We start from the raw sequence: 25,791 nt of genomic DNA on the forward strand, positions 1-25,791 counted from the left end.
TTTCTCATTTGTTGTCCTGTTCATTAGAATCCAATTTTCAAAAAGATATAATAAATCTTGTTTTTTAAATTGTACTACATTTTTTGTGTGCAAGAATTGTCAAAATTCATTTAGAAGACTATTGTCTAAAATACTGGATTGCTATTGGCTAATTAGATAAAGTATTGTTCAACTGTAAGAAGCCATTTTTAAATGGTAAGTGTTTCTGACAGAAAACAAATACTCTGAATAACTTTATATATGTTTTTAATCTATATGTTTTTGATACATATGTTTTTCATGTTTTTTGTCAAGTATTATTATAAGAGCAATTGCTGTAAAGTCTTATAATTTCTTTTCTTTTTTTTTTGTAGGCTGTTACGCTAAAAACAGATTATGGAAATATAAAAATTGAGTTATTTTGTGAAGATGCTCCAAAGACATGTGAAGTAAAAATACTAATTATATATTTATTTTTCCAAAGAAATAATTTTTAATTAAATGATTTTATGAATTTGCAGAATTTTCTTGCTCTATGCGCGAGTGGCTACTACAATGGATGTATCTTTCATAGGTATGAATATTTTGTTCTTATTAGCTGGTAAAAATTACTTACAGCATGACCTTGGTGTATATGATAAAAGGTGATTTTTTTTTTTTTTTTTTTTTTTGTAATACTTTTTTAGAAACATAAAAGGCTTTATGGTACAGACAGGGGATCCAACAGGTTTTATAGAATTCTATTTTTTCTGTTAAGTTTTTAGCTTTTTCTTATTTATTTATTTTTGGCATTTAGTTTAACTAGCCAACCTAGTATAATAGTTGTAGCTAGTAGTTATTATTCTTGTATTATTTCTTCGCTTGCATTTTTTCTACTCTTGTATTATTTCTTCAAGGTACTGGAAAAGGAGGGAAAAGCATTTGGGGAGACAAATTCAAAGATGAAATTGTACCTCATTTAAAAGTAAATTATTTGTTGATAAGTAGTATAATAATAATTTATGTTATTTTTACATGAAACTACATGAAGAGTTCACAAAACGCATGTGCAATGGCGCATGGTTTCATTAAATTTTATTATATTTAAGTACTCTTTTATTTATGCTTATAAAAGAGTATTTAATTTGTGTTAGTCACAAAATCACACAATTTTTATATTATTATAAATATTATAATTCTATTTATAATATTATTAATTTTTTTTTTTACAACCTTTTTCTGAAAAAATCTAAATTTGGGTTTCCTATATGCACTTTATAGAATTTAAAATATTTGATATTATTAAATATTTGTTTATAAATTGTGTATAAGATTACCAGTTTGTAAAGATTCTGTGGTGTTTTAAAAGCTTATTTATTTGAAAAGTTATTGTGAGCAAGCAGTTTTCCACTAATTTTAATTTGTTTTGTCAATGCAATCTAAATTTATTTTCAAGAACTAAAAAATTTCACTTTCTTACTCCAAACCATCTGCTATTTCTGAAGTTATGTTTTTTTTTTCTCCAATCTGTAACATTAGGAACTTTGAACCAAATACTAAAATAAAAATTTTTTACTTTTACATTAAATTTCAAACATTGAATGAAAATAAATTTTGAATGTTAATCTTTTTTTACAAAACTGATTTTGTTTAATTGTGACATCATTATTTGAGATATCTAAAATATTATTAAGATGAAAGAGTCACTCAGTTCATATCAATTTTATGTGATATCTAGGACTTATTTTAAAGGGAGGTATTTAAAGGTTTTGTCTTGATTTTTTTGGTATTATTTTAAGAACTAGCTTTATTTATTCATTTATTTCTATTTTATTTGGTTTTTATTTTAATTTTGATCAATTAATTTTTTAAGACTTTAAAAATTATTTATTGACATTTATTCAGTCTTTGATATTTATTCAGTCTTTGATGAGTCCTTTACTTTTGTTAACTTTGCAATAACTCTCCATTAAATTCCTCTATAGTTTTTACTCCAAATAAACCAGATGTTGTGAGTAATTTTTGTTTATTTTTTTCATAATATGCTGGATTATATTCTACTCTATGTCTGATGATGATTTGGGTAACTATTTTCTCAAAAATTTCAGGTGTTTTAGCTATAATTTCATATGAACATTTCATAGGGTATATGTATATAGGATAAACAAGAGAACTGTAGCATGCTAAATTTTTGTCTGTGGGTAATGCAACATTCACAAATCATAGTACACTCTCATATATATAATATTTTTAAAGTGCATTAATTCATCTGGATTGTCCTTAGTATGTTAAAAGAAATAGCGCTGAAATTTGCTACATATCAATTTTAGAATGTAAAAATTATTATTATTAAATTAAAAATTTAAGTATTAATTTTTTAACAAATTCCACAAAATTTTTTTTTTAATTTTTGTCAGACGAAAGCAAAATGTATATTTAAAAATCTTCACAAAAAAAGCCAATGTTTTTAGAGAAGAAAAAACTATCATTAATATAAATTAAATAAATTTTTTTATTATTACTGTTAACAAGTCACCAGTTGAATCAGAGAATCAAAATGTTGAATGTCCAAAAGTTATTGGATGAGGTTGTTGATTAATGTTTAAACCTCTACTAGTGATTGTAAAAAGACTGGGCAATAAAGGAATTCAAGCATCCCTAGAGTTTTGAAAAATTAAATTCACAGATGCTTCCAGCAGGTGGATAAAAAGTTTTGGTAACAAGAAAGTTTGGAAAACAGACATTTGTTTATAAAGAGAGCTTAGGAGTGTTTTGCAGAAAAATTTTGTAAGATTTAGACTGAAATGTTGTCATAACTACAAGTCATTAGACTCAGACAGGAATGTTGTCATGACTACAAGTATAAGTGAGAAATTGAAGCATTGGAACAGGAGTGCTTTGGATGTCAATGGGTTATGAAGAGTGTGATCATTAGAGGATTTTTGAATTGTTTTTAATTTGAAGTTCACATTTTTCTTAATATGCTGTGATCTGCTTAATGTACAGATTTCATGTGCAGCTGGTTTTTGGAGTTTTGCATTGCAAAAAGCATTTTCAATAACACCATTAGTATTCACATTATTTTTGCCATATTTTTATTTCTGCTTGATTTTGTTTTTCTTTTTGTAATTTGAGGTGAATGCAATTGTTTTTTTAGCAAGATTATAAGGAATGTTCTTTTTTTATAATATAAATGATGGCTGTTGTAGTTTAAGTGAGTTTATTTATAATATAGGTCAGTTTTATTTCTGTTTTCAAGAATGAATAATAATATTATAAATGAAATTAATAATTTATAACTGTTACCATTTCTTATAAACACTTTGCCGAAGTCTGCTGTAAAACTAATTGAATTATCTGTTTTGGTGAAAGAATTTTTAAACTTAATGATATCTGAATGTTTTGATTATGAAACCATCTTCAATATATCTATAATAAAATTGTTGTATGTGATTGACTCCTTTGTTACAAAGATACTTGGGTAAAATTTCAGTTGTAAGACATTCATAATCTGAAACAAATTTAACACTTATGGCTGTTTCAGTAATTTGGTGGAACATTTAGTCATTTAATATATAATATATTGTTTAAATAAAAGATATTGATTCTATAATAAATTAAGAAGTAAATTTTTCCTCTATTTAATTTTTATGTTTTACAATCCAGAATTTTAATGCTTTTATACCTAGCTTTTTGGGTCACTGAGACCAACCATAAGTACCCATAAAGTAAAATTTTATATTTTTTTGAAAGTTTATAACAAACAAAAACACAAAAGTTATTTTGGTATTTTTTTTTAACCTAAGTGTTTTATTACTACTTAATGTAGTATGTGCATTGTTTGAAAGTCTTATCTATATTTTTAGCATAGCGTACGTGGTATAGTATCAATGGCCAATAGTGGTTTAGACACAAATGCTAGCCAGTTTTTTATTGTGTATTCTAAGCAGCCTCATCTTGATATGAAGTACACAATATTTGGAAAGTAAGAAATACTGTTTTGCTTTGGGAGTTCAATTGAGGATGGCTAATAAAATTTCTTTATATAAAAAGTAATATTTTTTCATTTTGAAAGTTTTGTGGTTTTAACAGGTCTGATAAAACTTATTAAAAAAGGTCTATTGAAACTTTTCAAAACTCTAAAATTTGGGTGGAACGACAAAAAAAATGATTAATTTGATTGTGTATAGTATTGTAAGGTGTATTGTGTATTGTATTGCGGGTGGTGTTTTACTTTTTCAATAATCAATAATCAGTAAAAAATCTTCAAATTAAGTTGAGAGGATGATTAAATATCATAATTTTATCAAAAATTTTTATTTTAAATTTTACTGTCTAAAAAATGACATTTTTTAACTAAAAAAGAAAAAATATGGATTTTTACAAATTTTTTTGATTATAATTTTTTTTCTCAATTTTTTTTTTATAAAATAATAATTATTTTTGAAATTTTTACATAAATTTGCTTCTTTTGAGACCCAACAGGATACACTTTTAAAAAACTTCATTTTTTTATAATATTAGAAAATGTAAATAATTTTACATTTTTTAAAAAATTTTTGTATAGTAAAAAAGCTCTTGAACAAATACTAAAAGTAAAAGACTGCATATAGAAATTTTAATAGATAAAAATATAATAAACAAATAAAATTAATTAGAAAAATAACTTGGTAAATAATCCTATATTATAATGAGAAGAATGTTTACTAGGTGAAGGATTTTTTGATTTTCTTTTCTGCAAATTAAATCATAACCTTTCTGAAAAGATTGTTTAAAGTTTTAAAAGTGTCTTTTAACTTGATTGTTTTTTTTAACTAAAATAATTATAAAATAATTAAATGTATAAAATTAAAGTATCAAAAAGAAAACTTCGAATCATTATAACTCATAATAATTATCTTTTAATAGAAATTATATATCCTCACAAAATCCATGGTTCTTCGATTTAATATAGGCTATAGGTCTTATATTCCGAGGTCTTCCATTTAAGTTTATGTCAGGATTAGGATCATCATGGTCACTCTGCTACTGGTTAATGTAATCCAATACAAAATGTCTCATGTCCTACTGTCTTGTAGGATTTTTTTTTTTCTAGGCAAAGGCTAGGAGATGTTAATTCTGAATTAAAGCTAGAGTCTTAGGGTTATTGGTTGAGTAAAGGTTTGAGATTTAAAATCTAAATGAAAATACTCATCTTGGGTAGATGTTCATTGCATCCCACTACTGCCTTGTAGGAGGCCTCTTAGCTGATTCCACTGACTCTATCAACAGCTCTATAATATTATAGTATTAACAGTGTCATGTTACTCATGGAAGTTGTCCCTGTAGGCGCTTTTAGTGTGCATTGTCAAGACCACATAAGAAGCCCTTTGTTACAACTTTGTGTTGATTAGCAGTAAGGTAACTGTATAGTTTATTGTTTAGACTTTTGGTTGAGTCAACGTTCTCTTATTTTTAAAAATATAAATAAAGTACCTTGAAGTATTAGAAAAATCCATCATTACCACCCTATTGTTCAAATTTATCATTTACAAATATTTATGGTGTTCAAAGTAATTTTTCATCTATTGAATCTTACCACTTAAAAAATTTATCTAACTCTCTTAATATAAGCTCTTTGTGAAACTAATTTAAGTTTGACTTCATTTTCAAATCTATGATGTTATTTGATGTTAGTTGATGATATTCTTTTGAGCTATCTTATTTGGGCTGGTTCTTCTAATGATGCTCTTTCTCTTCTAGCAAAGTCTAAAAAAGCAAAATCTTTTTAGCAAAGTCTTTTTCTTTTAGGCAAGGTCCAAAAACACATTGTAAACATAGTTGGACCTGCTTTATTTGCCATGCTTGAGCCTCTCTGTCATTGTCTTAAAGTTGCATCTCTTTCTTTTTTCAACAAATTCTATCATGGTCATCATGACATCATGACATCATGGTCGCTGCTCATAGAAACTATATTCTCTAGTTCCATCAACCAAAACACTTTTTTGACTCATTCAGCAAAATCCTTTTACTAAATCTGTCCCTGCATGCTCTATAAACTTTGTCTAGTTTTTTCCCTCGCACTTTAACCCTTCGGAACTCTTTCTTCATGTTTTCCTTTGGAACTCTTTCTTCGTGTTTTCCTCATACAAACTACAACTTTTTAAGTCTTCTGCCAATCTTTTTACTTGCTTTTTAACTCTTTGTTAATTGTTGTTAGTTCTTTGTTTTCTAGTAACTCCCAACTTAATAGTGGTTGCTCGCAATCTTGTTGGAACTGAATTAGAATAAAAATAAAATTGTGGATTGATTCTTTTGCTTAGCTCCTTCACCTTATGATTCACCTTAGCATTGCACATCTTGCTACCATCTTAAGGCTGATTGGGATTCTTTTCATGTTTTTCATTGTGATGGTCAATTAGCTGATGTTTGTCAGTTCTCTGCTAAAAATTGCACCTACTTTATAATCTCCTATTATTCAGATAGGCATGGTTTTGTTATTTATTTTAATTCAAGCTTTGCTCTGCATATCTTATTCATTTATTTCTAATTCATATCTTTCCAATGATTTTTTAATTTACTTTCACAAAGTAAATTAAAATTGTCATTAAAAAAGTCTAGTGTTACAGCTCTCATACATGGTTACCCCAAGTATATGACATAACTAATTGAAAAGATTTCCTCTAACTTGCCTCTTGAATCTAGTGACCACACTCTTCCTGTCTTCCCAGGAAGATTTATCTTAACCTATGCATTAACCTGTTTATTTAGGATCCTAAATAAACAGGTTAATGCACTGTTAAACATCCAATCCACTCCTACTTCCATTGCTTAAATTATTTCTTACATAAAATCTTGACAGGTTGTGGTTCATATAACATTCTGTTTTAAATTCTCTTTTTTGCATCTCAGATTTTTATTAACTAACAACCTTTCATTGGTCCACATATACAATCAATTGCAAAGTTAGCTTCTGCTAAGGTGGCCTCTTTTTGTCTTCCTTGTTATACTCTTACTCTTCACCTCTATAAATCTCTTATTTGTCTTTGTATGAAATACAGTTTTCATATTTAGACTGGTTCTTCTAATGAGGCCCTCTCCCTGTTAAACAACTTCCATAGACACATTGTAAATATTGCTGCACCTGCTTTAGCTGCTATGCTTGAGCATCTGTCCCATTGTCATAAGGTTGAATCTTCTGTCTACAAAAATCTGTCTATCAAAGCTTATTCCATCAGCCAGAACTCAATCTGATGTGATTCATCATTCAGCTTAGTTTCATCTATTTACTGTAACTGCTCCTTCATGTTCATTTAGTTGTTGTTGTTTTTTTGCGCACATCAATGCTTTAGACTTTTCTCTTCACATTTTCCTTACTCATATAATTTTTTTTAAGTCTTCTGTCGATCACTTTCTTGCTTTTTAGCTTTTTTTTATTTTCTGTTAACTGTTAACTTATTTAGTGGTTGCTTGCAATCTTATAGTCTTGTTACATTGTAAAGTATTTAAAATCTTTTGTTATTTAAATACTTTGCCATGCAATTAACTTGATTTACTTAATAATAGTCTTGATTTTGCTTCACCGCAAGTATTTTTTAACCTGATGTTTTACTTCTGAAAAACAAAGATTAAAAACTTGGTATTAAAAGTAAACTTTGCATCTGAAAAATGCTCACAATCTAAACAAAAATCTAAGAAAAAAAATAGTTCAAGACTTTTAAAAAAAAAAAAAAAAAAAGCATCATAATCACATGACCAGTCATGTGATTATGATGTGTCATATGAAGTGGTATTAATAAAAAGTTGACTAAAAATTCATTACATAGGATTTAAAGTAATGAGTTAGTTAAAAATAAAAGAAAAATGAAGAAAAAAGAAAATACCTTTACATGGGGTGAAGAAGAAAAGAAAATACCTTTACACGGTATTTTCTTTTCTTCTTCACCCCATGACTTCAAAAATTTTAATGTTTTGAAAAAGACATTTATAAGTAAATATATGCTGTAGGTTTTTAACCAGCAAGATTTTATGCATTTGTTAAAATGCACAAACTTAGTAAATATAACTCTCTTAGTGAATATAACTTTTTATAACAAACTTAGTAAATATAACTTTTTTACCTATAATCCCAACATTTGGGACATTTAATTAATTTTTGTTCATATGATGTTGAATTTTATTTACAAACATTCCAATTTAAAGAAGCCACTGATATTGCACCATCAAAGTAGAAACTTTTTTTTTTTAAAGAAAAGACAAGTATAAAACTTTTTGAAAAAACTCAGTTTAAATGGCAATCCTTTATCACCTGTCAGTTTAAATGGTGTTGCGATGAGTTTTCCTTTATTGCCCATCTAAGGTAATATTTTTATCGAATTTCATGAATAAACCTAAGTTAATAATTGTTCTTCCTTTGTATCAGTGATATGTGAATGGCATAATTGCTGTATTTAATTCTGAATATAAAGCTCAAATTTTTAAATATTTCATCTATATAAAAAGCATTGAAAAAACAATTACAATCAAAAAATGTTGTTAAAATGCACTTTTTTCATTTTTAGTTAAAAAGTTTCAATTTGCAGTAAGTTCTAAAAGCATAGTTTTTTCATAAAATGATTATTTTTAAAATTTTTATATAATTTTGCTTTATTTGAGACCCAACAAAACATACGTTTGAAAAACTTTTTTTTTTTAAATAATATTAGAGACCCATTAAATGCCCAAAGGTCTTGAGGCACTCTTAAAAAAAATTTTCATTCAAAATACTTTTAAATCCAGTGTTATTTATTATTAAGAACATATTAAAATACACAATGAAGATATTTTTCGAAAATGTTGTTTTTTGAACTATCCTAATTTATATATATATTTTATATAATTTTATAAAATTTATATAATTTATATATATATATATATATATATATATATATATACACATATATATATATATATATATATAATTTTAATACGCGGAGTGTCATATATATATTCCCAATTTATTTTCTTAATAAAATTTTTTTATTTTTTATTTTGGATGACTATTTATACTTGCACCACTCTTTTAAAGTTTATAATTTTAAAATTTTTTGAGTTTTTAAGGGCATTTTTAAACAATTACAATTATTTTATAGTTAGTGATTTGTAAATAGAAATTTACAAATCATTAACTATATAATAACGCTATTACAAACAATGGAAGGTTTTTTATCTATACCAATTGAGCACACTTTTATTACTATTATTTTTGTTAACTAGTGGTATTTTAAAAACGCACAAATTCGTTACGAAAATAAAAAACATGGTTTTTAAACACAATAGTGTTGAGGCCCAATACATAGCAATTAAAAATTTGTTAGATGCTTTGGATCTCATACAGTTCAATTACTTCAAGCCCTGGCTATTTAAAAGGGCTTTGTTCAAGATTAGCCAAGTTTCCTTGCCAACCATTATTCTTGATAACCTCCTGCCGTCATGTCGGAGAGCTTCATATAGTCGTGGCTGTAAATAAATGTTAAACCGGCAAATAAACTATTTATATCATAAAACCATAAAAGGTTAAAAAATAGTAAGGTAAAGATAAAACTACTTTAAAATACCTTTTTGCAAAAGCAAAATGTATAAATTTCTAATTTTAAAATTATTTACATTTGTATATATTTGTAAAAAAATACATACAAATGCAGAAAAAAATCAGACCATTAGGTGAAAATTAATAAAATTTGGAGCTGTTTCACACGCCTTTAATTTCATGCAGGTTTTTATTCTGAGTAATAAAGTACTCTAAGAGATCAATAGAATGGCTGACTCCAGTTCTCTTTCCAAGGCATCGCGGTTTTTGACCTGCGACTTTTCTGATTCTGCAATTTTTAAAGCAAACTTAATTTCATAAGTTTTGATATTTTAGTCTTATTTTTTAAGAATAATTTGTCATAAAGTAACAAATTTTTTTTAAACAATGGCTTGCAAAATGGTTTAAAATGAGATGTAAAATACGAAGAAAATAACTCTAAACTAATTTTTTTTTCCAATGACAGACTTTTTTTTAAATCAGTACAAATATGATAAAAATGAAATCGAAAGAAATAGCACTTTGATTATATCTTGTCAAAATTAAATGTAATAAGTTTTTAGCAGTGTCATTTTAAACCTTATTTTATCTACATTGCATTTATTTTTAATTTAAACCTTTAAGATCAGCAAGACTATTGGCAGATGTATAATGAGCCTACTGCAGAAGTGAAATTCAAATAATGGTAAAACCATAGAGGTGTTTGGTGCTGGCGTTAGCATCTTTTGACCGAGATCACAATATAAAAATGGTAAAAAGTTCTGCATTCAAAAACAAACGGAGGTCCAAAAAGAGGTAAAAACGGATAGAATCAAAGCTGAAATCCTTTTGAAAGCAGTTTTTATTGATAAAGACCAGCTAAAAAGCCACTAGGACTTGAGCTGTTTATTTCACCAGAATACCGGTTATCTTTTGATATTCTAGGTCATATTTTGAAAAAATGCATACGGATGAGACTCCCTCAGACTTTTTGAATACAATGAATTCTAAAACTTTTGAAATCTTTTAAAGTTGCTAACAACTCATCAGAACTCACAGTAAAATCTATTGATCATAGTTTAAGAAATTTATTTCTCAAAAAAAGAAATATATTTCTTGTTTTTAAAAATAAATTGCAGGGTAGGATATTTCTTTCTTAAAACGAGGAACATATTTCTTGTTTTAAGAAAAATATTTTGTAATTAAAAATTCAATTTTGTTGCGCTTACAGCATATTTTTTTCAAGATAATGTAGACCGTGTGATGAGCTTGGAGAAGCTTCAGAAGCTACTTCAAATAAAGAGTTCTTGTAAAGAACCATTAAAAAAATAAGAGTGGATTCAAGGAGTTAGCTGCAGTGACTGCTTTCTCGCTTTCTCATTATTGAACCGTTCTAATAATTTGAATTTTGATATGATACCTTACTGCAAACTCTAAAGCTTAAAAGTACATTTAAAATTTTTTTCATATTTTCTTGAGATATTTGTCTTAAGCAGAAAATGTATATATATATAAGTATTTATTTTACATTTGCAGCATTTAAACGCTGAATTCTGAAGCAAATTTGATTCAGAAAGAAGAGATATGTGGCAGTAATGGATCCAGCATTTTTTGGTGTTTGAGATAAAATAGAGCAAAATCCTAACATTTGTATGTTTATACTTATGTCAAATATTTATGCTTTTTAAAAAGTTGCAATGATTGGAGGCTGCGAACAAAAAAAACCTTAAATATTATCCCCCTGCCCCAAACATGAGAGCAGCAAGTTGATGAAATAATGTTTTTGCGATTCTTAACTAAATTTATATACATCGATAAATTTTAAGTATTGTTTTACAATCTCTCAGCATACAATAATTATGATCATATGAAATTTGTAACCTCCTCAAATTGAGGAGGGTTTAAACTTTATAGGGTCATAATTTATGAACGCTGAGAAATAATACTATGAAACTTAAAATTTATCGATGAATATAAACCTAGTTAAGAATAGGAAAAAAAATGTTTTACCAACTTGTTGCTTTCATGTTTGAGGCAGGGAGGATGAAATTTTAGGGATTTTTTGTTCCCAGCCTCCAATCATCGCAATATTTTGCAAAGCCTCATTAAGTATAAACATACAAATGTTTGGAGTATACACCAGGTCTGTTAGCTATCTCAAACACCAAAAAATGCTGGAGCCTTCACTGATCTGTGGTTCAATGCCTACTCTAGGCTTTTTTTTTTTACATAAAGCAAGTGTAAACTTTCAAATTAAATACTCTTCTGCGGTGCTCTGTGATGCGACCATTAGATCTACTTGGAGCACCTAAAATAACCACAGAAAAAATATGTATATGTATTTTTGAATCACATTGATACGTTTTGATCTAGTTTTATTTGCAACAAAAGATTGAAAGTCCTTTACCCAATCTTTCAAGGAAACCATTTTGGATTTGGATTTGTTTGATCCAAGACTCAGTAACAGTATTTTTTAAAAAAATATCATTTGATACCGAAATGAGGTAAAAATCATAAATGTTGTGTGACTGAGGAGAATGTCAAAGATCAACAAAAGTCACTTTACAATAGCCTAAGTGTTAATTTATCTATTCTAATCAGTAAAAGATAAGTACAACATATTTCTTAAATTATTAAGCACAGTGTTTTTTTTGGTACAGGAACACATTAAAAAAATATCGTTGAACAAATTAACTGGATTTGAAATCAGAATCTATTCGCGTCAATACTTGGAAATTGCTTTAAATTTAGTCAAAAATCATAAAAAGCATAACTTCCAACAATCGGCGCAAATGCTATCAGAAAAAATAAAAAATAAAAAAATTTTCATATAAATATGACCTCTACGCCACTCATTAGCCAATCCACATGAAAATTAATTATTGAAAAAAAATTATGGGATTGGCTAATATATATATATATATATATATATATATATATATATATATATATATATATATATATATATATATATATATATATATATATATATATATATATATATAAACAGTAGCGTTTATATAAAATAAATGCTACTGTTATATGTTTATAAACCTCCTTCTCCTTTCCTCTTCCACCCTGCATAATTTTAATCTGGACTCCTAAATTTATTTTCTGTAGTGTCTTCTTCAGGTAATGTCAAGTATAGCACAAATGCTGCAATTATATCAGTGAATGAACAATTTATATTACAATATGTTATTGAGAACACGGGGAAAATGCAGATATTTTTAACATATAAAATGGGGGAAATAAAGTGCGGAAAATTTCTCCTAACTTTATTCCTATTGCTGCCTGTTGAGAAATAGACATTCGCTAATTGCGCAGTAATTGCATTTTTTTAAAGCGAGTTATAAGTTATTGGTCTACTAAAAGTTAATAATATGATTTTCCATATTATTAACTTTTAGCCCTAGTTAATAATATGATTTTTCATATATTACATGTGGAAATGTAAAGCTTATTTCCCACACATTTATAAATAGCCACAAAAATAAATAAAACAAACTATAAATTATATTTAGTATTTAAAAACTACATGTCACCTAAGTGGATCAATAAAAGTAATTATTTTCTGCAAGTTAGTTAAATACTTCACAGGTTATTCTTTCCAATAAATTTCATGTTTGGATATTCCCATTTTTTTGAATTTTTAAGGAGATCTTCCATTAATTTAACACCTTGTTCAGCAATGATGCTTGTCCTTGGAATATAAAGTGCACTATCTACTTTGCTCCAGTTTTTCATAAAGCACTTTAAAGCAGCTGTACACTTAAGTTTAGTCAATGCGTCTAGCATATGGTCATACGATTTATCATCAAATAATTGTTTGCTGAACCAAAGTTTTTTCCACGGATTTACAATAAAGGTTGCTGCACTTTCAAGTTCACACCTCCATGTTGGTATAAGAAATTGGGCAGTAAGAACATATGAAGCTCTAGAGTTCCATCTTGCACTGTGCAATGGAGGAAGCTTATGCCACCTAATTTTTGTTAATCTTTTTTGATTCTTGAGGTAACAAAAAGCTTCACATAACTCATAAAGGAGTTTGAAGTCATCTTGTCATCCTAGGTTTATGTAGTAATTAGGCTCAGCTTCATATGAATAATTTTTTTGAAGATTTTTATAATTTTTGGTTAAATTCTTTACAAATTTATAATCAAAACCAGGAGTTTGATTTATAATTTATAAAATGATCCAAAACATATTTTAGAATGAGATCCAGTATATGATGCTCACATCCTAAATATTGTGGTTTAGTAAAGCCTCTGGTTTCCATTTCCATTTGTATTTTTACAACTATACCATTTAATTTTGCTGTGTTTACTGCTATTGTGTTACATATAATCATTGTAATCTGAGGCAATTTTACAGAAGGGGTGTTGGGGGTTACACTCCCATCCACCTCTCCCCTCGAAGAAGGTGATTTTCAAGTTATGGTTGGTTTTTTCACGATTTTAGTCGGCTAGTCTGGTAGTTAACACAATTCAGCCAGTTAAATTTTAGTTTTGAGGACTTTCTTTTTTTTTAGAAGCCAGTCAGTACTTTTTAAGGATTCACCCCCCCCCCCCTCATTTTGTTTGTAGAATTGCCTCTGATTGTAATATATTTCCATGGATCAAAATCATTAACAATTTTTTTAAAGCTTCAAAATTATCATGGGATTTTCTACTTTCGTATTTAAAAATTCCTTAATTGATTTTATTATTCTCATTTTGAAGTATCAGAACTTGGTATTCAGTCTTGTTTATTTTCTTTCCGTCAAAATGTAGGCAGAAATGTTCTTCTTGTACTATTTTAGTAATAATTTTCTTCTTTCTTTCCCCTTGCCTTATAGTTGATCTCCATATTCCTGTCTGACTTGGACTTTCTATTTCAATACCTTTTTCATATAACTTTTTACAGATTCTAGCTAATTTATTTATACTTAAAGATTCAGTTATCACAAGATTAGATGCTAACTTGGCTCTATTGTATACTCTCTTTCTTGATTTTTTAATTTCGACTGTTTTGTAATTGTCTTTTGAATCTAAATCTGAACCACTTTCTTCTGATGCAGTTGAGCTGCTAACTTGAAAATTATTTACTTTGCTTGTCAAAGTTGTATCTTTTGCATTACAAAATCTGACTTTTGAAGGATGTAATGACACTTGTGTGTTAGTACTGTGACCAACTTCTCCTGAACTTAATAATTGTATGTTATAAAATTTTTTATCTTCCAGACTAAGCCACATGTCCTCAATATTGGTGATATCAAAAAGATCTCTAAAGACAGAGTATTCTTCCTTTTCGCCAGGCTTTTTAAGATATTTGTCATTTTTTTCTATAACCTTTTCAATTTTTCTTCCAACTGATTATTTAAAAATACTTGGAAAGTTGAGTTTGTTCCATAATTTACATATTTCGACAGCAATTAACTTTACTCTTTTTTTTCTACTTTTTTCAATTGATGCCAGGTAGTTGTAACGTCCAATAATAAAAGTTTTTTTTAACATTCTATTAAATGAGTGTAATGGTTTTTCAATAAAAGGTAGACCAAATCTTGATGTTATACGTTTTTCAAATAAAACTAAATTTTTTGTCCATGCTTTTGAATATTTGTCAACAACAGTTTTATTTGACATTTTAGAAAAAACTAAAATGCATGGATAATATATGTTAGTAATGTTCTATGTTTATTTTTATAAAAATTCTTTTCTTTAAAAATTTACTTTATTAAGAGCGACTTTCTGTAAGAATCAGACAGAGCTCAATACAACCCTCTTCAAAATTGCTAATTTTTTAATATGTTGTTGCTATTCTTTCTTGAAGCTTAATTCCAAAAATTTTTTAAAAAATATTAATTGGTTCTCTAGATATTAGATGTCAAAGTTTGACTAAACTTTTAGAAATATTGACCAAATGGTGTCGAACTCAAAAAAAAAGCAAAGTAAATACTTTACAACAAGTATTCCACTTGATTATTGTTTATTGGCTAGTTCAGACCAAAAATAATAAAAATTGTAAAGGAAATTTTTTTCTTTGTCTAAATATCATGCTTTAAAATACACAAAAAATGATTTTTTTTTGTCATTTTTGATCTTTGTTTTCATTCAAAGCCGCGATTATCCCACTGTTTTTTTTTTGGTATTTTAAATCTTTATCTAGTTAAGTACCTAAAAGTATAAAAACACTTATGGAGAAGCAAAAGCTTTGGTGCAAAATTGAACTCAAAAACAATATTCTAATCTTTTTACGCATTGATTGTGACATGATAATAGTTTAAACCCTGGTTCTCTGTAAAATTCAATTTAAAAAAACTTGTATTGACCTTTAATCTACCTTATTTATAAAAAACACTTATGGGGTATTGCATTAGTTCAGAAAAAATAACATAAATAGTGTAGATATTTTCTTGGTGCTTCTATATTTATTTATAAGCGCTTGAATTCAATATGTTTCCTCGTTACTTTATCATATTTTTTTAGTATAATTTTTACTCCGAACATGTTTCCTGATTTTGATTTTGAGTATGTTTATTTTATATTATTATAAATCTCATTTGCGTATTTAGAGTTAGTTAAGATTTTTTTACATTTTGATTAAATGTCTTTAAAAAATATTTCTCACAACACGTGTTGTTGCTTTGAACGGAATAATTGTGGACCTTACATGCAACCTACTTTAAATGTAGATAAAATGTTTGAAACAAGCCAACTCACTAAAAATATACAACCACATCTTACCAACCTAAAGGTAAAATAATATTATGCTATTTTTGTAAAAACTCGTGATTAAATAGATTTATAACTGTAACTTGTAAATCCTAATAATTAGTTTTTATTAATTAGTTTTTGAATCAAAATAAAGAAAGCTGTAAAATAATGAAATTTTTTTAAGGTCTTAAAGAGCTAGCAGGTGATTGAAACGAAAAATCTCTAATTGAAAATCGTTTAAGCAGAAATTTTAATACAGAGAAAATATGTGCAAATCATCGCTACACATTAAGAATAGGATGGAAACAAAGAAAAAAATGTATGCACCCTAATCTCAAAGTACAAACAGGGAAGAAAGCATTATTAGGGCAACCTGCACCAATATCTATGACACTTCAAATATCTTCCCATTATAATTCATACATTCCAATTGATTCAATTATATTCAATCGTCATCGAAAAGAATACTATTCCGAGACAAGGAATAAAGAAACAAAAATAATAACTGAACACGAATCTATATCAACAGCTACTGATATTGATTATATACCAGATGAGTTTTTACAAAATCAAGAAGAACCTAATACTTCAAATGAAATCAGAGAATATATCACAGTATGTCTCGAGACCAGTCCAATTAAATTCCAGTTTAAAAGAAAATTTGAGCTTATCAATGAATCCACAAAGCAACAAATGCAAAATAAATATAAACGTATGGAAAAAAATTTCAGAAAAATATTTTCAGAATCTAATGCGCTTGGTCAATTGGAAGAGTTTTTAAAAGTGCTTGAAAGTGATGAAAATGCCAAAAGAGAAGTTCTTAATGAAATTAAAAAACTTGTAGAAGTGTATAAAAAGAGTGATACAACAAGTCAACTTGTAATTTTGCCATTTATTGATCATAATAAATACACAAAGCAATTTTTGTGCAACACATTTAAGTGCACAAAATATAAAATAGGCCAGAAAATAAAAAGCCTCACAAAAAGGTTTTGTACTACTCCAAAAGAATTTATTTACAAGAAGCAGACTTTCGATTCCAAAATGTGAACATTTTTTAGATTTCATCTTTTTAAGTGGACTGTTACAAGACGTTTCTTATGGTATTTCCAAGTATGACAGTGGTGACGTTGAAGCTGTAGCTAGTGCCATTTTAACAGCAAAAAACAGGCACACCATTGCTTTATATAAGAAAAGTTGCAAAGAAATTGCGTACGAGCCTCTGTCCAACTCAAGTTTAATGCGGATACTAAATGGAATTAAACCATCTTATAGAAAATCCCTGGCTGGTTTAAATGATACGGCTGCTGCTGGGATGAATGCATTTGCAACACTTGAACAATTCGCAAATATATTCAATAAAAAATCAACTGTTGAGAAACTTGAATTATCAAAAAGGTATTTAAAAACTAAATATGTTGGTGTATTATATGACATTAAAGTATCAATAGACAGCATCACAGAGTATATGAAACACCTCTTAAGAGATGCACAACAGAAAAAGGCAAAGAATGATGCATATAAACAACTAGATGACAAAATAGCATTTTAATTGAAAGACTATTCATAAAAGACATTACCCATGAAGTTTAGAGAGGGTTAGAAGGACTACTTTGGAAAGAAAGGCATAAGTATGCATATAGATGTGTTTTTTTTGCCAAAAAGAATGACATTCTTAAAAAGCATGTTTACCTAACAATTTTATATCGCTGCGATCAAAGTGTTTCCTCTGTAATCTCTATTGCTGAATCAGTTATAAATCAGTTTCGCCTAGATGAGCCAGAAGTAGTGAATACTTTTGCATAATCGGATAACTGTTATCATGCTAACTATTCAGTTGAATCTATGTACACACTTACTCTGCCAAAACAAGAACTTTAAACTTCTACGGTACGACTTTAATGAGCCTTGCTGTGGAAAAGACCAATGCGATAGGGAAAGTGCATTGGCTAAAACAATACTAAGAAGTTACGTAGATGCTGGCAATGACAAAATAACAGTAGAAGATGTTGAAAAGCAGTAAAATATGGTTATGGCGTCAAAAACGGTTAGTGTAGAAAAAATCGAGAATGTTACTTTCAAATTCCAAATATAAGTAAATACCACTCCTATGAGTTCCAAGAAAAATACATGACTTTGTGGCAATACTATGAAATTGGAGATGGAGTTAAAGTGCTTTACAACAACCTTTCAGTTGAACCATCAATTGAATTGCTTGTTTCATTCACAAGTACTGAAAGAAGCTTTCAGAGAAAAATCCTCAGTGGAAAAAAGTAGAAAAAAAATTGTGGTTTAAATACACTACATTTTTGCCAGGAGACTGGTTGTATTGAATCTTTTGAAACTGTTATTGAGTTAGAAGAGCATATGCTGACAGAGCACAAAAGATCTGAATAATCTTGCAATCGAATAATCGAGCATATGCTGACAGAGCACAAAAGATCTGAACAATCTTGTAATCGAATAATCGAGCATATGCTGACAGAGCACAAAAGATCTGAACAATCTTCTTTTTTAGATAATGTTAAACAAGTTTATACTGAAAAGTTGAAAGCAACTTTGTAAGTTCATTCTAATTCTATAACCGCATCGGTTAAGATCACGCATGTCCCAATAAAAAATATATATTCTCAAAAGTTCCATCAATTAGGTTGGGCATTGCCAACAAGGAAGACTTTTCGTTTTTCTATTAAGCTGCATAAACTTCTTTATGAATACTTCATAAATGGAGAAAATACAGAAAACAAGATGTCACCAGAAGAGGTAAAAGATCTTACAGCTGATGAGTTTATTTCAAGCCAACAAATAAGATCTTTGTTCTCTAGATGGAGTAAGAATTGGAAAGTTGACTGCTCCGACTAATGAAGAAGGCGATAACAATGAACTTGAAAATGAAGAAGCCGAGAAATACATAAACTTGCAACCGAACTTTCTGTTATATGGTTGAAAGATGATTGAGTGGCAGTTGTTCACAAAAACCAATGGTATCCAGGATTTGTTGAGGTGAAAATTTTGTATATATTGTTAAACCAAAAACTTTATAAAACTAAGTAAAAAGCTAACATTACATCAACAACAATATTAAAACATGTTGTAATGTTAGTAAAGCTAAAATGATTATTTATTTTAGAAATGATAAGTTTCATTTATCCATAAATTTTGTGTTTAAATATTTTCAGATAATTGAAGTTGGTACTTTAATCGGCTGCATGAAAAGTGTTTCTTTTGGAAAAAATAGTTATCAACGGCCTAATCAGAAAGATAGCATGGTATATTCAGATGAAGATGTCTTATGTAAAATAAGTCCTCCAACTCCAATTAATCACCACGGTGATTACTTCTTAGCAACAAATGATTTTGAAGAAGTTAATAAACTAATAAAGAAATAAGCTTTTAAAAAAATGGTTTCTCTAAGAATAAATTTATTGTAAAACAACATGTACGTTTTTTTCAATAACTCTCAAATATACCCCACAATTATTATTCTTCTATCTGATAAATAATTGAAATATGTTTACGTTACGTTACGTCTCATACAATTTTTGCAAACCCAGAACTTTAACCATTATCATGTCACAATCAAAGCGTAAAAAGATTAGAATATCGCTTTTGAGTTCGATTTTGCGGTCAAGCTTTTACTTTCCCATAAGTGTTTTTATACTTTGAGGTACTTAACTAGATAGAGATTTATAATACCAGGAAAAAATTATGGGGTAATTGCGGCTTTGAATGAAAACGAAGATCAAAAACGACAAAAATAATAATTTTTCGTGTATTTTGAATCATGATAATTAGACAAAGAAAAAAATTTCCTTTACCAATTTTATTAATTTTTGGTCTGAACTAGTCAATAAATAATAATCAAGGGGAATACTCCTTTTAAAGTATTTACTTTGCTTCTTTTTTTTCAGTTCAAAAATGCCTTCTAAGCCATTTGGTCAATATTTCGAGAAATTTAGTCAAACTTTGACATCTAGAGAACTAATTACTATTTTTTTTTAATTTTGGAATTGAGCTTCTAGTATGAATAGCAATGACATTAAAAGCGATTTTGAAAGAGGTCACTCTAAAAATTTAGCGTTTTGGCTGATTCTTTCAGAAAGTCGCTCTTAAATATAAAATTAATTAAAAAGACTTTGAAATGCAAAAAATACATAATAATGATTAAGACATAAAACACATAAGTACTAACTATTTCCTGTACTTGTTTAATATTTCAGTTCAGAGCAACTTATTACACAAGCACCAAAAATAGTTTTACTTACGTGTGTTTTATGCTTTCAACAATACTCATAAAAACGACACAATAATTTTAATAACATAACTTAATTGTGTGTGGGCGGGGGACGTTTTTAAACTATATTCGATATTACTATGAAATTTTAATATAAACGATCAGTTTTCTCAGGTTTTTAAACTATGGCCAATTAAAACTGACAAAAGTTAAATTCGTTTGTTTTAGAGTAATCGACGGATGGGATGTTTTAGACGATTTAGAGAAACTTCAAGTAAACGAAAAGAATTTTCGGCCTCTAGAAGAAGTGCGTATAAACCAAGTTGAAATACATGCGAATCCTATTGCTGGTTGACTGGAATATTAAAACAAATTTAAAAAAAGAAAAAAGACGATGACCTTATACGGCATTAAAACTATTTTTTTAAATATAACTTAAAAAGTGAAACAAAAAATCATACTGCATATAAGCGTACATTAAATTATTTAAATAATTATTCCTAATATTTTATTTTAGATGTGTACTTTGTACTTATTTTAAATCAGTTTTAAGATTAATTTAAAAAGATTTTAAGGAGTAAAAAGTCCCCTCACTAGCGGCGCATCAGTTATTTTTTCAATTGCTATGAGTTCATTTGAAACAAAGTAATTTTTTTTTTTGTTTCAAACATCTTCGCTTCCAACAAGGCTGTAAGCAACCACTAATTAAAGTTGGAAGTTACTGGAAGAGAAAAAATGAAGATTGGTATAGCAATCGACGTAGAGGCCATTGAACAAAAATTTCATAAAACCCTAATATTTTTTTGCTTAAATTTCGTTTTGTGACCGTTAATAAATAAACTCATAAAAAAATGTTTTCCATAAATTATGCAAGATAATACTTTATTTCATATAGGCGTTGCGGGTCTTTGTCGGAAAATTGCTGTTAAATAAGTTAATATTTTTTAATTTCAAACATTTTCTTTTTCCTTTAGTATTAGCCTCGGCCATCTCAGTCGGGCAAACCTTACAATGTTCGCCTCCTGTGCACGTTTCAATTTTTGAATGTAAAGTTTTGGTAGAAAGACTTCATTCGTCGTCTTTTCTACCAATCAACCTCACAGTGTTATAAAATGGGTTCTAACCTTGACTTTCTGACCCGAGAAAACCCTTTTGTGGAATGATAGCCCACACTATGGGGATCACTTGGATATAAGTATTAAAATCAGATTACAACGTTCTGGCAAGTTATTGACAGGGCCGTACCGAACGACAAAGACGTGGGGGGGGGGTGAAAATGAAAAAAACAAATTTTACCGACAAGATTTTTTTTTTTTTTCTTTTTTTAGAAGCCAAATTTCAGTTTTAACCGACAAACCATAATTTTCGAGTTTTCCGTCAAAAACCGATAGAATATAGTACAAAATATAGGTTATTCCAATAAATATGAACTAGGGAAACAAAAAGACATATTCTGAGAGTTTATCGTGTATCTAAAATGAAAATTATGCTTTAAAATAAATATTCTAATACAAGAAAAAATCATTCTAAAATGGCTCTTTTCACAAGCAATGTTTACTATTAAAGTCCACAAGGCAGCATTGCAACTTTTTACTGTATTCAGGATGATGGTTAGGTCGTTTGTACCTTTGCCAATGCACTTGAAAGTTGTGATTCATTGCCTCTGTTGCTTGTTCTGAGTAAAGTCCGAGAGCTTGGCCGTGTTTGTCAATGAAATCTTTCACATGAAAAAATACAGCATGAACCTTGGGTGTCACAGAAACATTTTGCAGTGCCACATAAGCCACTCTGAAAGCTTCAATTTTTTGTACATAACTTGGATCAAGAACGCATCCAAAACAGGCAGACACTACTGCATTGAATTTTCGAAATACATCAACTAATGGTATTGCAGCATAGCATGAGTGTTTCTCGACAATAGATTGAAGAAGATCAATATTTTTTAGCAGCTTCCTGCACTCATTTCCTGCAAAATGCCCTCCATGATAAGGCTGTTGTTTAATGTGCAGTGAATCAGTCCAAAGAGTTCCTTGAGGGAAAACTTTTAGTAGGGCAGCAAAGAGATGATTGAAAACACCAATAAAGAGATGCAACTCCATTGGCGGTATGAAGTCCAAAACTAATGTGCCACCAGCAAGATCAAATACAGGAGAATGAACAACATTCATGTAATCACGAGCTCTTTTGATGTTTGATCCTGCTGCATTGAAAAGTGAGACATTCTGATCAAGAGATTGGAAAGTTCTTAATTTTCCTTGATTTAAAAGGTCCTTTGCACTTGACTCACATCAGGTGCAGGGGTGTGCACTTGAGTGTGCTTGGAGACCACAAATTATATTTGCCAGTTTTAGGTCACAGGACAAAACAAAATCTTGGTCTCTCATATTGATCAATTCGAAAATTTGAGACACATTTGAGTAGTTTTCTTGCAGGTCCTCAGAGACAGCAATAATAAGTTGCCGCTTAACTCCAGTGTCCTTGAAAAACTTGTTTGTGCAATTGAGTTTTTCTGGGGGAGTGTTAGGTTCACGATTTAATTCAATAATTCCAAGGCTTAATTTCAGGAATCCTCCCCCACCGTCAATTCCAACTTTCACAATATGATTGTTTGATGTGCTTCTCATAGAAATGAGTTTATTTTTAAGCTCTTTGAAGTCCTTGCAATGAATGACAGTCCTTCCACATCCAGCATGATCTTTAATCAACGAACTCGTGAAATGGTGAGAAAGCTGCTTACTAACTGCATCAAATTTTACAGCATAGTTTTTCTCAACAATATGTTGTGAAGTTGACTGATTAATTGTAGCAGCTAGTCTCTTGATGCCATTGTTTGAAAGCCCTGTGTTTGCCTGAACTTGAACAAGTTCTTTTATACTAATTGATGGGTTTGGAGGAAATAGTTTTCTAGCTGATGAGGAACCTAAAATAAATGCAGATATTGTTTAATTTCGAAATTTCTAAAATATCTTTTCATGAAAGTTAAACTTTTACCTGGCATTATTGGAAGCATTCTTCCACCTTGTGGTTGACTCAATCGAACAGTGCCATGTGGAGAAGAATCCTTACTTGAAACAACAAGAGCAGCAACTCGTTCAGATGCAAAAGGATCCTTGGTTGCAACAGCAACAAGGTTATTTTGCAAAGTGCCCTTTGTACAATGATGAGGTAATTCTCTTCCAATAATTGAAAAACAGTCAGAGCATCGTTTTTGGACAGTTGAAGATGGAGTATTTTGTGCCGAGCTCTGCAAAAGCTGAGTTTTCTGTTGACCATTATTTCTCAGTTTTCCAACAGAACAAATCAAACAGTCACATTGTGTGTCTCTAGTTTGAGGTCGAATTTTTATAGTCTCAAACTTGTAAAGTGATGGGAGATTGATGTGTTCTCCAGAATCCTTTCTTCTTAAACAAGAACGACACTTTTCACAAATTCCAAGTGGAACTTTGTCATTACTAAAATCGATCCTCTCATTGAGTATTGTTTGGCATTTTTCTTTTAGGAAAGGTGTCAGTTCCCTCTGACATTTACTGAAGCAAAGAAAACAGACAGTTTTCCTGCAGTCTTGGTGGTTTTTTGCTGTATTCGGCATTTTTTTGTAAAATTAGATGTGCGCAGTTTTGCTCTCGTGATTAAAGTAAATAAATCATGCCTTTTCCCGAAATTTTTATTTTCCCGAAATTTTCCCGAAATTCAAAAACTGTCTTATTTTCACAGTTAAAAATAATTTTTATGAAAAGTTAAACAGAAAAACAGAAGAATAAAAAAATATTATATTTGTTTGGTAATAAAGGAAGCTTATCTTCTTGATATCTTTTAATTTTTCAACTTTTTTTTATGTTTTCATAAAACATAATGCTCTTTATGCTACAGTATGTTTGTTTACTTGAATTTAAAATTATATCTTACTGTAAAAATGCAAAACTCTCCCGTTGTTGTAAAGCTGCATCTCTCCCGTTGTTGTAAAGCTGCATCTCTCCCGTTGTTGTAAAGCTTAAGCCTCTCTCCCGTTGTTGTAAATCTCTTTTCTAAAAATGCTATTATAGTTGCTGTTCAAAGGAGCAATTATCTCGATTACCATTAACAATTTAGTTCCATTAACCAAAATCCATTCTCATTTGACTCGTCATTCAACAAAGTCACATCTTTTTACTGAATCTGTCCCAGCATGCTTTAAAAAAATTTTATTTGTCAATTTCTTTTCCCCGCATTTCAACCCTTTGGAAATCTCTCCCATCTTCATGTTTTCCTGATTCCTACAACTTTTCAAGTCTTCTGCCAATCGTTTCCTTTCTCTTCAACTCTATTTTTTTTTTAATTCAAAATTTATGAGAGTCGAAAAATTTGGCTTTAGCAGAACATTCTGAAAACAGCTATGACACCATTGGGTAGAATAAAAACAGCTGACTCCCTTGGGTGAAATAAAAATGACACTTATAAGCTTAAAATTGCTTACTTTTAAAAAGATGGAGAAAATCATTGGAGATTCGATATAACCATTGACTGTGGTTTGAATAAAAATTTGTTACATCATTGTATTGGAAACCATTATTTTTTCTTACAAAAAAAAACCGTTCTTGTAATATATTTATAATTTTTTTTTTTAATATACATACGAATATGGTCTTTTTAAAATATTTTTCCATTTTAAAAATAATTATATGCAATTTGTCATCACATGGAGACCAAAAATAATATGCATGTTTTGCTCTGCAGCTATTAACACGGCGTTGTCGAAGCAAATAGACATAATGTAGAAATGTACAGATGCTGTATACATTAAAAGCAATGATGAATCACAAAAATAAATAAACAAGTTTTATTCAGGTTTAAAAGTTAATTATTCAAAATTAATTTGTCATTGGTAATGACGGTTATCATAACAATTCTCTTATTATGTGTGAAGTATGAAAAGTATTATTATGAATTGTCACGTGTGGAGCTCCGCAAGGTTAAGGTGCGCAAAGAAGAATATTTAACTAAGAAGTTTACGCCTCCCTCCTTACTAATATTGCTTATCTGGCCCGAGATTCATCGAACCTCAAACCTCTTGGTTCTTATCCAGAACACCAACTACTACGCCACAACTAAAATTGAAATTTTTACTTTGTATTATTGGTATTTTTGGTTAATTGGTCTTTAAATTAACATTAACTATTCATTTTTTTTATAAAAAAAATTTCGTAAGATAAATATTAGGAAAAACGTCTAATATAAATTTGTAATTAATTTCCTACCTATGGGCCTAAGTTGTAAAGTACGATTTCACTCCAATTCAATCAAGGCCATCGCAAGGTTGTAAAGCACCCCGAACAAAATATATATATTTTTAATAACAGTAATAATTATAAAATTAAACGAGTATTTATAAGAAAAAGATA

At 28.9% G+C, this 25,791-nt stretch overlaps 1 protein-coding gene across 1 annotated transcript; it reads left to right on the top strand.

Annotated features, from left to right (window-relative positions):
* Positions 1-15: 15 nt before the first annotated feature.
* LOC100212570 (peptidyl-prolyl cis-trans isomerase-like 3) lies at positions 16-21,031 on the top strand. Its single transcript, XM_065790717.1, has 7 exons — positions 16-195; positions 354-428; positions 501-553; positions 666-706; positions 876-943; positions 3,825-3,943; positions 20,642-21,031. Exons 1-7 carry the CDS (start codon positions 193-195, stop codon positions 20,766-20,768), a joined length of 486 nt encoding a protein of 161 aa, XP_065646789.1. The 5' UTR covers positions 16-192; the 3' UTR covers positions 20,769-21,031.
* Positions 21,032-25,791: the final 4,760 nt, after the last annotated feature.

This window comes from Hydra vulgaris, chromosome 02, assembly GCF_038396675.1.
Source record: "Hydra vulgaris chromosome 02, alternate assembly HydraT2T_AEP".
In the NCBI taxonomy this organism is placed as follows: Eukaryota; Metazoa; Cnidaria; class Hydrozoa; order Anthoathecata; family Hydridae; genus Hydra; species Hydra vulgaris.